Source organism: Ochotona princeps, chromosome 7 (genome assembly GCF_030435755.1).
Source record: "Ochotona princeps isolate mOchPri1 chromosome 7, mOchPri1.hap1, whole genome shotgun sequence".
In the NCBI taxonomy this organism is placed as follows: Eukaryota; Metazoa; Chordata; class Mammalia; order Lagomorpha; family Ochotonidae; genus Ochotona; species Ochotona princeps.
In genome coordinates this window covers 70708545-70722701 of record NC_080838.1, presented here as the reverse complement: position 1 = coordinate 70722701, position 14157 = coordinate 70708545, and the positions used below count along the sequence as shown (strand labels likewise).

Here is a 14157-nt window from a genome sequence, read left to right as displayed (position 1 = left end):
ACAACTAACACTTCACTGATAACTGAGTCTGTGAATCCCTTTTGAAATTTTATTCAATGTTTTCACTAAGAATCATGTCATTATATTTTCTTTCGTTGAAAATGCTAGTAATTGGCTTTATTTTTCAGTTATATTCACAAGACATGACTTTTGTGCTTTTTGGAGGATTATTATGTGGCCTGTAATAAAGAAATGGAGAACAGTAGCCCAGCCTTGTGCTGACAGCTGCCAGAGGCTTACTCATTCACTGTGTCCGTAATTTTCTCCATACGCTAACATCGGTGCTTCAGAAACACCGCAGAGCTGCTGTCTGTCTAACCTGGAAGGCTTTTGGACTACAGTAGTTAGCAATGGTATCAATGTTAAAGCTGCCTCAATGGCCTGTGGCATTTAAATGAACAGATTAGAAAGCTAATGTTTGGCTATCTTAGAGCTGTTTCAATTAAGATATTAAAAGAAATCACTCCTGAATTTTTGGGACCTTTTAGGCCATTCATATTTTACTACTGAAGTATTTAACAGTATTTGTTGGGAAAGTAAATTATATGACATTCATGCAGAGTTACCTCTAGTTGGATATACACTTTTTTTTAAAAGGTATATTTATATATTGGGAAAGCTGAGTTGCAGAGAGGGTGAGGCAAATGCAGAGAGTCAGCATCTTCCATCTGCTGCCTTACTCCCCCAAGTGGGCGTTGGCCAGGGCCGGGCCAGGCTGATGCCAGGAGCCTGGAGGTTTCCAGTCCTCGCACATGGGTGCAGGGGCACAAGCATTTGGACCTTACTCCACTGTGTTCCCAGGTCATTAGCAGGGAACTGGCTCGGGAAGTGGAGCAGCTAGGACTCAAACCAGGGCCCGTATGCGATGCTGGCACTGCCGGCAGGAGCTTAACACACTGTGTGACAGCTTTGGCCCCAGGTATACATTGTTAGATGAAGCTGATTGTTAGATATGAAAGATTTTCAGAAAGTCCATAAATCACATACTATAAAAAAAGCACAAATTTCAAAATAGTTTTGCACTCAAATCGTTTTTTTTTTTTTTATTTTATGTGTTAAGGTGCCCTAATTTCAAATTAGGGAATGGTAATAATATTTTTTCTCCCCTCAGGTCAAAGAATTTTTGAGCACCCTGTGATCTTGCCGAAGGCTGCATTTGGCCCTGCTGGAGTCCAGTGACTCAGCTTTGTGTATCTTCATAGCTCTGTGTTCATACAGGTCTTCAGGAAACCCAAGTTTCTAACCATTTTTATTCCAAGAAAAAGGTAGCATTCATGAATTCCATGTAAAGTTTTATGCTCTATGTCGTATTTTTCCCTTTCCTGCCTTCTTTCCTTTCCCTTTCCTTTTTCCTTCCTTCCTTATTTCCCTTATTCCTTTTTGTCTAAAATAACAAAAGCATTTAATTATTCCTCACGGTAGGAAATCTGCAGGTAGTTGGTTCTACCATCAACACAGTGGGGAACTTGTATGTTACACAGACTCCTCTGTCCTTCCCCAAATGATCCTCAGCAGGGTTTCTGTTTATTTTTATTTTTATTTTCCATGGTGCTTCTCACTTCACTGGTGACCATATCCTTAATTGGTAGTTTTATTGTAACATAGTAAATGGTGTGTGTCCTATGGAAATTATTGTACCAATTAAAAGATGAAAAGTGGGATTTATGGAAGTACAAGAATGAGGAATCTGAAGTTTGTATTTTAACTGTTTTTTTTTTTATCAGATGCTTCCAATCCACCTTAATTTACATAGCTATGGCCAAGTTTGGTATTTAATCACTTCACGGCTATTAATAGGGCTGCCACAGCCTTGCGGAGCACATTTACTCTGTGCTCAGGTTCAGTGTGGGTCTTACAAGTCTTTCAGTGTTTTTCTTAACCTTTATTTTTTTGCTTCATAATATGAGTAAACCTTTGTCCATACTTTTATGTGTCATTTTGGAGTACTGAAGAAGAAATCTTGAAAGATAACTGAAAGTTGTTACATAACTAAAGATTGAGTTTACGTGAAGCTTAAAAGTTGCTACCTGCTTTTTTGCCTCTCAGGCTATTATTTTTGAATAGAAATTATTATGGTTAAATGATGTGTTTGATCTGCGGCTGAGCATAGTTTCCTGGGTTTCTGATCATAGCTGGACTCTTAGGGGCACATGGTTTACAGGAAGTCTTCCTGTGGCTTTTCTGTAGTTCTGTACTGGAACTTTGGCTCCTACTTGGTGAGAAAGGAGAAACCGAAGCCGTAGTTAATCAACTTCGTAGCAGTTTGGTCTGTCCAGTCCGGCCTTTTCTATCCTGCCTCACACTGCCATCGAGGCCTGGCTGTTTTAAAGTTGATATATCTATCAATCACACATTTTACATTGAAAACATTGTGATCGCTCCTCGCTTCATAGTTTGCTTTATTTTGTATTGTTTGGCCTTATTTCTCCCTTTTGGACAAACTGGTGATAAAAGTAATTTTACATTTTATGTAATATATCATTGAAGTATTACCATTTTTTTATTGAACTAAGAAGTAACATTTATAAATGCTAGGAGCTTGAAACCTCCATTAATATGTCACACTTAATCTCAAAACTCCTTATGTGAATAATTGTATAACTGCTTGGATTTGTCTTAGCTGTGTATGTGATTAAAGGGATTTTGTAAGGTATTTAAAAATACCGTCGTATTTAACTTTTTGATTTTTATTTTATGTTTTAGAAAAACTGTGTGCTTTTTGGAATACAATTTTATTTTGAAACTACCCTTTTCCTTCCTAAAATATCATCTTCTATATTTTGTTTCTTGTTCAAAGATGATAGTTTTTTTGGATTAACCAGTCCAAAGGCACTGATATTGAAACAGTGACTTAGTTTTAAATAACTATTAATATTTAAGCTTTTCTTCTCTTTTTGACTAGTTTTTTTTGTATACATGAGTTTGTCAATTTTATTACATGTTTGCTAATAAATAAGTTCAATTCTCACGAACTCTAAGGAAGGAACATTCAATGATCTGTTTAGAATTAAAAATTTGTTCCATTCTTGAGGAAAAATATAAAAATAAAAGATGAAAACAGGTTTCATGTTACATTGATTCTATTTTAAATGGAGTCTTGGTGATTTTCAAAAGCCTTTAAAATGTTTAATGACTTAATCCGTAGAATTGGAGTAAACTAATAAAAATATACTATTTATTTATGATGACTAAAAGCTGTACTGATGTGGTAGAAAGAGAAGAATTGAGCCTTGTGGTCTGTTTTGTTTTGGATCTGATTGTTCCTGTATTCCATCACCTTCCCTCACTGTTACTCTTGTGGCTTTTTTATAACTGTGTAAGTTACTTTGTAGTGTAAGATTTGTTTGCTTTCTCCACAGTGATTTCTTCTGCATCCGAAGCTTTGAGCCTTATGTAAAGCTGCCTAGAGATGAGGCCTGTCATATTTTACAGAATCGAATCTCAGAGTATTTTTAAAGTGGTGCTACAAATTTTGCAACCTCCAGAAAGTTGAAAGATCAGTTATATAGCATTAAATTGTTTACAAATGCTTGTGCTGCTGTAGCGGTGTGGCAAACTAAGCTCGACACCTGTGACGCCAGCATCCGGCATGAGTTTGAGTCCCACCCACGTGGAAACCGGAGAGAGTTGTTGGCTGCTGGCTTCAGCCTGGCCCAGCGCTAGCCATTGCGGCCATTTAGAGAGTGAATTAGTGCATAGAAGATTGTCTCCTTCGTTCCGTGTCCTCTCTGTAACTCTGCCTTTCAAATAAATAAATAAATATGAAAAAAAAAAATCAAGTGGTTACAAATCCTGGAAAATAATAACCTTTATCCGACAAATATTGCTTTCAATAATTTTGAAATAATTTTAGATATAACAAAAGTTGCCCATCATCTGGTTATCCCCCATGGTAACACAGTGGATAAGTGCAGTGTGTACCCTAATCAGAAAATTGCTATTAGTTTCCGGCTCATAGCCAAACTTGTTAGAAAGTATGGCGACAGACAACCACCCTAGAGGCCGCTTCGTTGCTTTCCAATATTCATACCTTTTACTTATTTGTCTAATTACATTATCTGGTATTTCTATTGGCATTTTTTTAAGATTTATTTTCATTTCGAAGACAGATTTTACAGAGAGCAGGAGAGACAGAGAGAGATCTTCTATCCACACGTTCACTCCTCAAGTGACCGCAGTGGCTGATGCTGGGCCCATCCAGGGCCAGGAACCAGGAGCTTCTTCTGGGTCTCGCAGGTAGATGCAGGGGCCCAAGGACTTGGGTCACCCTCAGTTTTTCCCCCAGGTGATAAATAGGGAAGCTGGATTGGAAGTGAAGCAGCTGGGACAGGAACCTGTGCCCATACGGGTTGCTGGCACCACAGGTGGAGGATAGCCTATTATACCACGGTGCTAGTTCCTAGGAGTTCCATTAGCGTTCAGTTAATGTTGACGAGCAGTGATGTAAGAAGACATGTTTGTTGCGTATTCTGGATGTTCTTTATGAAACTGAGGTAGTTAGTAGCTTTGTATCCCTAGTTTGCAGAGGTTTTTTTTTTGTTTGTTTGTTTGTTTTAAGATTTATTTACTTATTCAAAAGGCAGAGTGGCTGAGGTTTCTTCCTTCACTTGCCAGACGGGTGCAGTAGCAGAGGCTGAGCCAGGCTGAGACGAGGAGCTAGGCCTCCTGAAGCCCCAGGCCTCCTGAATGGGTAGCAGGACCCCCCCCCCCCCGTGCTTCTGCCCCGACCTGCTGCTTCCCAGCACCTGAGCAGGCCCTGGGTGGTAAGCGGTGTGGCCAGGACTCGTTGGCCTTCCCGTCTGGGATGCGGGACACCCAAGTGTTAACTGTGTCACAGTGTCTGTCATGAAAAGATGTTGGGTTTTGTCAAGTGTTTTATTTTTTTCAAAACTGTTAATAAAATTGTGGTAACCTGTTGAATGCAATTTCTTACATTGACTGAACTCTGAGCCGTGCCTACCTAAGATGATTAATTCCACTCGATCATCATTTATAATTATTTCCATATATTGGATCCAATTTGCTAGAATATTTTGAGGTGTCTGATCATAAGAAACACTGTCTACATTCTCTGGTAAATAAGTTTGTCTGGTTTTGGTGTTGTTATACTAACTTCCCAGAATGAAGTAAATTTATTTTCTCTGCTTTGGTCTGCAGGAGATTGTAGGAAATCAATATGTTTTTATTTTGCTGAAGTGTTTAGTGGAATTCACGCAGTACACCAATCTGGAACCAGTGCTTCCTGTTTTTCAGAGTAAATAATTATTGATTTTACTTTTTAGAAAGATTTATTTATTTAGTTGAAAGCTACAGAGAGGGATAGGGATGGACAAAAAGAGTGGGAGATTCCCCGTCTGCTGCCCATATGGCCAGGCCTGCATTAGGAGTGGAACAGCCGGGGTTTGAACCAACACTGCTCTAGGATGCCAGTGTCCGGCAGCCGCTTAACGTGCTATGACACAACATCAGCCCCTGTAACTACAAACTCGTGGAGCTAGTCATAATTTATGCTAATATCATATAAAAATATATAGAGACATGAGCTTGTGGTGAAAAACCTCTATCAAATATTCCATTGATTTTTTTTTTTTTTTTTTTTTTTTTTGCCTTTCTTAGGGGATGTGGAGACAAGGATTCTCACTTGCTGATTTATTTCCCAGATGCCCAGAATAGGTGGGACTTGCTGGTTAGAAGCCAGGGGTACTAATCCCATTCCACACCCCCAAGTGGGTGGCAGACACCCAGACACTGCCTGGCATAGAGCATGTAAGTCAGAAACGCAACTGGCGGTAAAGGATGCAGAACTCAGGCTAGGATCTGATACGGCAGTGTTCCCAAGTGCCGCCTTAACCACGGGCAGGTGCCCATCTGAAGGCTTTTCTGGCTCGAAAATTTGAACCTTCATCAGACTGAGCCTTAGCTGTGAATACTAATTCAGACGAGGTACACTGGCACGACGAAATGTTAGATGATTACCACAGTGATTAGATAAGCCACAGCCAGATGCTGGAAGCCATAAGGCAAACTAACTTCCTAATTGAATGAATTGCAAAGGAAAAAACACTGAAAGAGAATGTGTATTCTGTTGGGTGTGGACTGGAGTTAGCTACATCGGGTTGTTTGATGGTATTGCAGAGTTGAGCAATGCTTTAATGGTTTTCTGCCTGCTAGAAACGTTCAGTGTTAACAGAAGGGTTTAAAGTGTGCAGTTATAGTGTACCCAACTTAGGTTTGATTCTCACTTTTGCTCATGACAGTATTTAATAATTGGTGTACGTGGACCATTGATGTCTAAAGTGATTTTTAAAATATATTTCTGTGAATATCTACCATATTATTGAAAAAGGGTTCAAAGAGAATCTGGAAAACTGGCCTTTTATCTTGCAACACCTGCAAGAATCAACTCAAAGGGTGGGCCCTGGGCAGTGACCTGCAGCTGCCTGGGACAGGAGGCCCAGGGCAGATTGGGGGTGCACGACTCAGAGGCCCCTGTGATGGGGCACGCAGACTGGGTCTACCCTTGTCCCACAATTTTTTTTTTTTACTCCTGTGCGGGGCCATGTTGTGTGCGTGTGAGTGTACTTGCCTTTTCTCGCTATTGTATGGGGTTGGGGCGGGTTTTTCACAGAAACAGGCTACACCTGTGGCTTCCTCAATGTCACCTCACTCACCATGTCCCAGACAGGTTACTCAATAAACAGACTGCAACCACCCAGCAAAAAAAAAAAAAAAAAAAAAAGAATCAACTCAAAGTTAGAGCTGAAACTAAAGCTACTAAAAGAAAATGGGAAAGTTCATGACGATGGCCTGGGAAATGATTTTTTTTTTTAATTTTTCCCAAAATGGTCAGTAAAAGAAAAAAAAAGATTATATTGAACCGAAGCTTTTGTACAACAAAGATGACAACAGGGAAGAGACAACCTGTGGGCTGGGACAGAATATAATTAGTTTGGTAAGGGATTAACATCCTAAGCGTGGAATGAATACAAGTAAATGAAAAAATATCTCAAAAATGGCAAAGCACCAGAATAGACATTACTACCTGGAAAATGTCCAGCATCACTAATCCTAATACAAATGCAAATTAAGGTCACACCTGTCAGAATGACTATTCTAAAAGAAGAAGAGAAGCATTGGCAATGGTGTGGACAGAAGTAAACTTTTGTACACTGCTAATGGAAGTGTAAAGTATGTCATGGAAAACTGGTCATTCCTCACACGCCTTGCCAGGTGATCCGTCAGCTGCAATTCTGGGTGTGCACCCAGAGAATCTGAAATGAGTGGAAGACATACCTATGCTTGCATGTTAATTGCAGCATAACCAATATATGGAGTTAACCCAAGTGTCCACCAATGCATGAATGAAGAAAATACGGTATTTGTGCATGAAATGGTACTACTTTGGTCTTGCTGGAGATCCTGTCATTTACAAGCTTGGTTAACCCGGGCAGGGAAGGACAGCTAGTGCGTAGTCTCACTTGCGTATGGAATCTGCAACTCAGAAGTGACAAGCAGAGTGGTGACTACCAGAAACCAGTAGGTATAAACTAAGGGGAAACGTTGGGTGAAGGATGCAAAGTTTCAGGTAGGAGGAATAATTTTTTGAGATCTATTATAGCCTTGCGACTACCTAATTTATATTTTGAAGGTTCTAAACAAATGTCATATGTTTTCATCAGAATATTTAGCTATGTTAACTAACTTGTTACTCATTCCACTTTGTGTACATTTATCAGAACATTATTTTGTGTTTTGTAATATATACAGTTAGTAATATTTTGGCAGGGAAAGAAATCAGTAGTTACAACCATTTGCCACACGGGGTCGTTATATACTCGCTTCCTTGCTGTGCTCTGGCTGTCATCCAAGTATTGTTTTGATGGTGAGTAGTTGGGTAAAGATTGGAACTGATGAGAGGCATTTTGAATTGCCAGTCCAAAGGTTTACTGATGAAAAAACTACTTGATTAAATATTTTATGTGTACAGATATTGGGGAAAAATGAGCTTTTGCATTAAACATAAGCAATTGTAAGAGCAGTGTTTTAGAATTAATAGAAAGTTTACTGCACATTGCCTGTTTCTCTGACTGAATAATATCAATTGCTGAGTTTTTATGGGATGATATTAGATAATTGTGTTTAATAAGTTTCCCAGGAAATTTAATGTTTTAATGTTCACTCATTAGATTGAATATTAAGGGGCTAATTCCAGGCCTGTTTACCATTTGCTTAGCAACTATGTGTACAAAGAAACTTACAGTTAATTTTTGTATTCCATGAGACTGTGTGGAGTTTTGATTGTTTTTCCATGAAGGAAGGGTATACTTAACAGGATTGTCATCTAGAAAGTGAGTAAGAGGTAGATGAGTTGTGATTTTTGAGGCAAACATATTATCTTTTAATGTTTTTGTCATTAAAAAAAACTTAGTTTTACTTGAAAAGCAGATGTTACAGAGAAGAAAATAGATCTTTGATGCACTGGGTCACTCCTCATGGCTGTAGCAGCCAGAGCTGAGGTCTGCAAAGGCAGGAGCCAGGGCCTCTTTCAGGACTCCCCTAGTGGTGCAGGGTCCCAAGGCTTTGAAACATCCTCAGCTGCTTTCCAGGGCCTTTAGCAGGGAGCTGGCACCCATATATGATGCTGGCTCTGCCAAGGCTCTGGCCCTTGGTGTCATTTCAAAACATTCAAAACATGTCATTTCAAAACATGATAACTTCTATTTTGGTGACATTGATATATTTAGATGCGTGAAGGGGTACATTTGAACATTATTAAATTTACTGTTTATCCCCTTTTTATTTAATATGTGAGCAAATGTTTGCTGTTTCTGTTAGCTAAGGTGGAATCACTGTACTAAGTGTAAATTTGAAAATTGGCTAATGTAATTTATCTTCGAACCAGCAACATTTTAAAAAGCTATAGCATATTTAAAATACTGGCTATCAGATCACTGATTTAGGTTAGTCAAGATGGGCAAAAGTTACCATTTTGCTGATGGTTATACTGTTTGCTAGTGGCAAATCTGTGCTATAACAGTCTTTCATAGACGGGGTAGTTTATGAAGACAGTAACTTTTCATGGTTCTGGGTTTTGGAAAGCGCAAAGTGCAGGCAGGTGTGTTGTCTAGTAAGTACCGAGTGTCCAGCGTGGTCCCTTGATCCTGGACCTTGCCAAGGATAAAACTACTTTCTTCCCTGATAGAAGATGGAGAGAGAGTGGACTCTGGAACTCTCCTATAGTAGCATTAAATCACACAGAAGGCACAGACCTCATCACTTAAGTACCTCCCCTTGGGCCCCAGCTCCCAGCATGGTTGCATTGGGAAATGAGTTTCAACATGAATTTTGGAGGGGACAAAAACAGACCATAGCATAAATGAAATAAAGTTATAAAGCATGGTAGCTTTGCATAGATAACCCTAAACTTCCAGCTGAATATTGTCCTGTTTAGAGAGTACTTCCTGATACTATGTTTAATAGCAAAGATTATGCCATTTTCAAAACATTCAATCTGGGTTTAGAAACATACATTTAAAAATGTGATGTATTTGTGTGTGTGTGTGTGTGTGTGTGTGTGTTTGTAATGATGTTTTAAAGTACCTGAGAGACAGAGCTGCCATTCACTGGCTTGCTCTGCAAATGCTTGCCATGTCTGGAGCTTATCTGAGACTAAAGCTGGCAGCTAGACACTCAATCCAGTTCTCCCATGTGGGTGGCAGGAATGCAGTTACTGGACTCACCTCTACTGCCTCCTAGGGACTGCATTAGCAGGAAGCTGGAGTCACGAGCTGGAGTCAGGAATGGAAATCAGGTGCTCACTTACAGTTCTTTATAATTTTCTGAAATTCATAAAATGTGAACAAATTTCATGTATTTTATACATACAAATATGGGAGCATAGTGCTCAGCTATGGTTCTTAACTGCTAAATTAAATATTCTTAAAAATATTTTTTGGAATAAAAATATTTATTAAAATATTTTTTAATTTAAAAAATGTTTTAAAATAAAAATATATATTAAAATAAAAAATATATATATTTTTGGAAAGGCAGATCAGATTCATGGAGAGAAGGAGAGACAGATCTTCCATCCACTGGTTCACTCCCCAAATGACTGCTATGGCCAGAACTGAGCTGATCAGGAGCCGAGGAGCTTCTTCTGGGTCATCCACTAAGGAGCAGGGACCGAGGCGTTGGGCCATCCTTTGCTGCTTTCCAGGCCAGGGAACTGGAAGGGAAGTGGAGCAGCTATGCCACAAACTGGTGTCCATATGGGAACCCAGTGCCTGGAAGGTAAGGACTTAGCTGTTGAGCCATTGCGCCAGGCCCACTTCTCATGTTTTAAAAGATCGTTTATCATTTAGTGACAAGACCAGTGAATAATTTGTGTAAGCAAATCACAACTACTTTAAATCATAAAAGAAAGTAATGAGGCGCTTTATACAGTAAACAGTGTTCTGTTTATATTTGTGAAAGGAATTCATATTTTTCTATTTCAAGTGTTCTGACTAAAGTCAAACTAATTGAACAGGTAACCTCTCACTGTGATTACTTTGAAGATATTCCTAAATGTAGAAGATTCTGGTGTTGTTTCTTTAAAAATGTGATGCCTGCTATGTTTGTGCCTGGTGTATATACTGGAAGTCATTGTTGTGTAAAATGTATATTTAGTATTTTTTTTTAGCATCACAGAGTCTATAATAATTAAAAACTTACGCTTCTGGGACAGGTTGGTCTACTTTATAACTTTGGGCAAGATGTAACCTTGACCAAGTAATGCATTCCAATTTCCTTACTTGTAATATGGCTGTGAATAATAGTACTCACCTATCAGGTTGTGCAGCTTAAAGACAATGCTCATGTAAGGCATTTGAAACAATGTTCAATAAATTAGCCATTATTGATTGCTGTTATATGTATCCTTTCACTTAATGTCTTGATTTTTGGATAATCAGCAAGTATAAGTTATTTAAAAGAATGCAAAGGGTTGAATTTTAGTAAGATATCCATTGTATTTTTAAAATGGAATAGTAATGGTATTCTACCATTTCTTTTTTAAAGTAGGCAGCATGTATGCGTGGATATAGGTTTATCAAACTGTTTGTAATGGTTACCTGTGGGAAGTGGGATTAGGGGACTGGTTGATATTCTTGGGAGCGTGAGTATCATTCGTGTAACAACCAAACATTAGGCAATTCATTTAATATTAAATCTATTCATTCAGCAAGAATTTACTGAGCTCCTAGTGCACGCCAGAGACTGGTGAAATATCAAGTACGTGGTTAGGCAATACTCTTTTCCCCTGGGGGAAGCCTGACATTACCTAAACGGGGTTGGATTGCTTTTCTAGTCCTCGGCATTTTCTTTTATTTTTGTTTTCTGTGCTTTCATTTTATGAATTGTGCTAAATAAAAAAATCTTGTATCTTATATCTTCATTAATGCTTCAGAGAACTGTGCATGCAAAAATGCTAATTTTTAAATCTAAAAGTAGCATCTTGGGTGAGTTGCTCCAAGTGGTTAAGATGCTCGAGTCTCACACAGGAGTGCCTAGTTCAGTACCAGATTCCAGCTTCCTGCTCTTATACATGGGTGGTTTGAGCAGTTGGGCTTCTGCCAACCACGTGGGAGATGCGGGTTGAATTCTTGGCTTCCGGTGTTTTGGCTTGGCCTAGTCTGGACCTTTGCAAGCATTTAGGGAGTGAGCCAGTAGATGGTGAGTTCCCTCTCCTCTCTTCCCTATCCACCTCTGCAATCCTCTTCCTTTCTACTCCCACCCACCTTCCTCTCAAATAAACTAAAACTTTTTAAGGAATTTTGTTTTTGGATTGTGAAAATAATTTTGTATTTTGGGAACCTCTCAGGAGATTTTGATGCCCAATACTCCTCTGACACCCGGAGACCTTTCTTCTCTGGGGAAGTGGAAGTGCTAACAGGCTATTGGTTATTATTTATTATTTCTAAGCAAGGTATGTAAAGATTTTTTTTATGCACAGAGTAGTTTGTAAGAAGGCTATATTAGATCTGTATCTCTAAGTGCAATTGAAAAATTACTTGTGTTTTTTTAGTTTTGGCCAAAGTCTTATTTCATTTGGATAAGAGTATTATGATTCATGTTACGGGTCCATGTTCCTGCGCTGGAGAAGCGATCAAAGGGGCCACGTTTACATGTTTCTTCAAGGACCAGGTTCTAGGCTGTGGACTAAGTCCTGCCTCAACCTCACACTTGTTCAAGTTCCATATATACATATATTCATCTAGAAGAACTGTAATGGAGGCAGGTATTCGGAGAAGGTACAGTACAATATGCACCTCTACTCCTGAAAGATGTTCTGATGAAACTGTTACATATATCTTGACAATAAAATTCTAACTTTTTACTGTTGTCTATACCTACAGTGTCATAATATAATTAAACAGGAGAATGATAGTTGTGTCTGTTGTTGAAGGACTATACTATTGTAATAATACAGGGGAAAATGTGTGTGGAAGGGTGTAGAAGGGAGATCCCTGAGTCTAAGGAACTGTATCATGAAAAATAAAATTAAAAAAGAAAAGAAAGTTATATTTCCTGACACAGTGCACAGGTATTCTATACAGTAGGGACAAAAGATGATGTGAGTAGAAATCCTTGATTGGTTTTCATTTCTTGAACTGTAAAATCTGTCTCACAGTAAACCAAAGCAATCAAGGTAAAATGGGAGGCATTCCTAATATAATGGGTTCTAGAGCATCGGTTGATATAGAAAATAAAATATTCCAGAAAAGTAATTTTTAAACAATTCTTTTAAAAAGATTTATTTATTTTTTTTAAAAAGATTTTATTGTTATTGGAAAGCCAGATATACAGAGGCGGAGAGACAGAGAGGAAGATCTCCCGTCAGATGTTTCACTCCCCAAGTGAGCTGCAACGGGCCGGTATGCGCCGATCCGATGCCGGGACCAGGAACCTCTTCCGGGTCTCCCACGCGGGTGCAGTGTCCCAATGCATTGGTCCGTCCTCAACTGCTTTCCCAGGCCACAAGCAGGGAGCTGGATGGGAAGTGGAGCTGCCAGGATTAGAACTGGCGCCCATATGGGATCCCGGGGCTTTCAAGGCGAGGACTTTAGCCGCTAGGCCACGCTGCTGGGCCCAAAAAAAGATTTATTTATTTGAAGGGCAAAGTTACAGAAACACCGAGAGAAAGAGAGAGAGAGAGAAAAAATCTTCCCTCCTTGGTTCACTGCCCACATGGATGCAGTGGTTAGTGGTGGACCAGACTGAAGCCAGGCATTCCCTGGTCTCCCACATGGGTGGCAGGAGCCCAAGCACATGGCCATCTTTCATTAGTTTTCTGGGCGTGTCAACAGGCAGCTGGATCAAAAGTGAAGCAACCAGGACTCATACCGGTGCCTGTAAGTGGTGTTAATATTACAGGCAGTCATTTTACTTAGTAGAACACAACACAGGCCCCTGAAAATATTTTCAGGTTCTACTGGAAATGCCACAATATCCTTATATGTCCTTATATTCGCTGTGTATATGTATGTATACCTGTTTCCTAGATTTGTGTTCTCCTGTTCATTTCATTCTAAATCAAAATTCTGAATTCCTTATTGAAAATATAAAAAACATTTTTTTCCTGAGACTATCAGCAAATTTTATTGATGCTTTTATGCTGAGTAACAAATACCTAATCCTGACTTAAATGTACACAAAACTGAAAGTAGCACAGTAGTTAAAGACACTGTTAGGGAGACCTGCATCCTGTGCTAGATTTGATTCCAGCTCAACTTCTGATCCAGCTTCCTGCTTGTTGCACCCTGGGAGGCAGCAGTGATAGCTCCTGCCAGCGCATGGGAGACCCGAATTGAGTTCTAGGCTCCTGACCTTAACCTGGCCTGGCCCTGGTGGATGTGTGCTGCTGAGGAGAGAAGGGAAGATCCCTCGGTCTCTTCCTCTCTGTCACTCTGTTTTCCAAGCAATTCTTTTTATTAAAAAATTCAAAAGCTATGCTAAGCACTTTCTGTACATTACCTGCTCCCTCACCCTGCCCTTACAGAATGAAATTAAAATCCATGCTTCAGCAAAAATCATAATTCATTACACTTTGAGTACCTTAGGAGTTGCTCTCTAAAAGCTGAAACTTTCAATGTTGCCTTTAATTTCCATTTTCTA

General features: G+C 39.3%; 1 protein-coding gene across 1 annotated transcript in view; it reads left to right on the top strand.

Annotated features, from left to right (window-relative positions):
- DCK (deoxycytidine kinase) overlaps positions 1–14157 on the top strand; it is a 53298-nt gene that overhangs the window by 22584 nt on the left and 16557 nt on the right. The window contains exon 7 of the mRNA XM_004596194.2: positions 1112–1265. Coding sequence (XP_004596251.1) covers positions 1112–1138 — 27 coding nt within the window. The 3' untranslated portion in view covers positions 1139–1265. The remainder of the gene's footprint in view (positions 1–1111; positions 1266–14157) is intronic.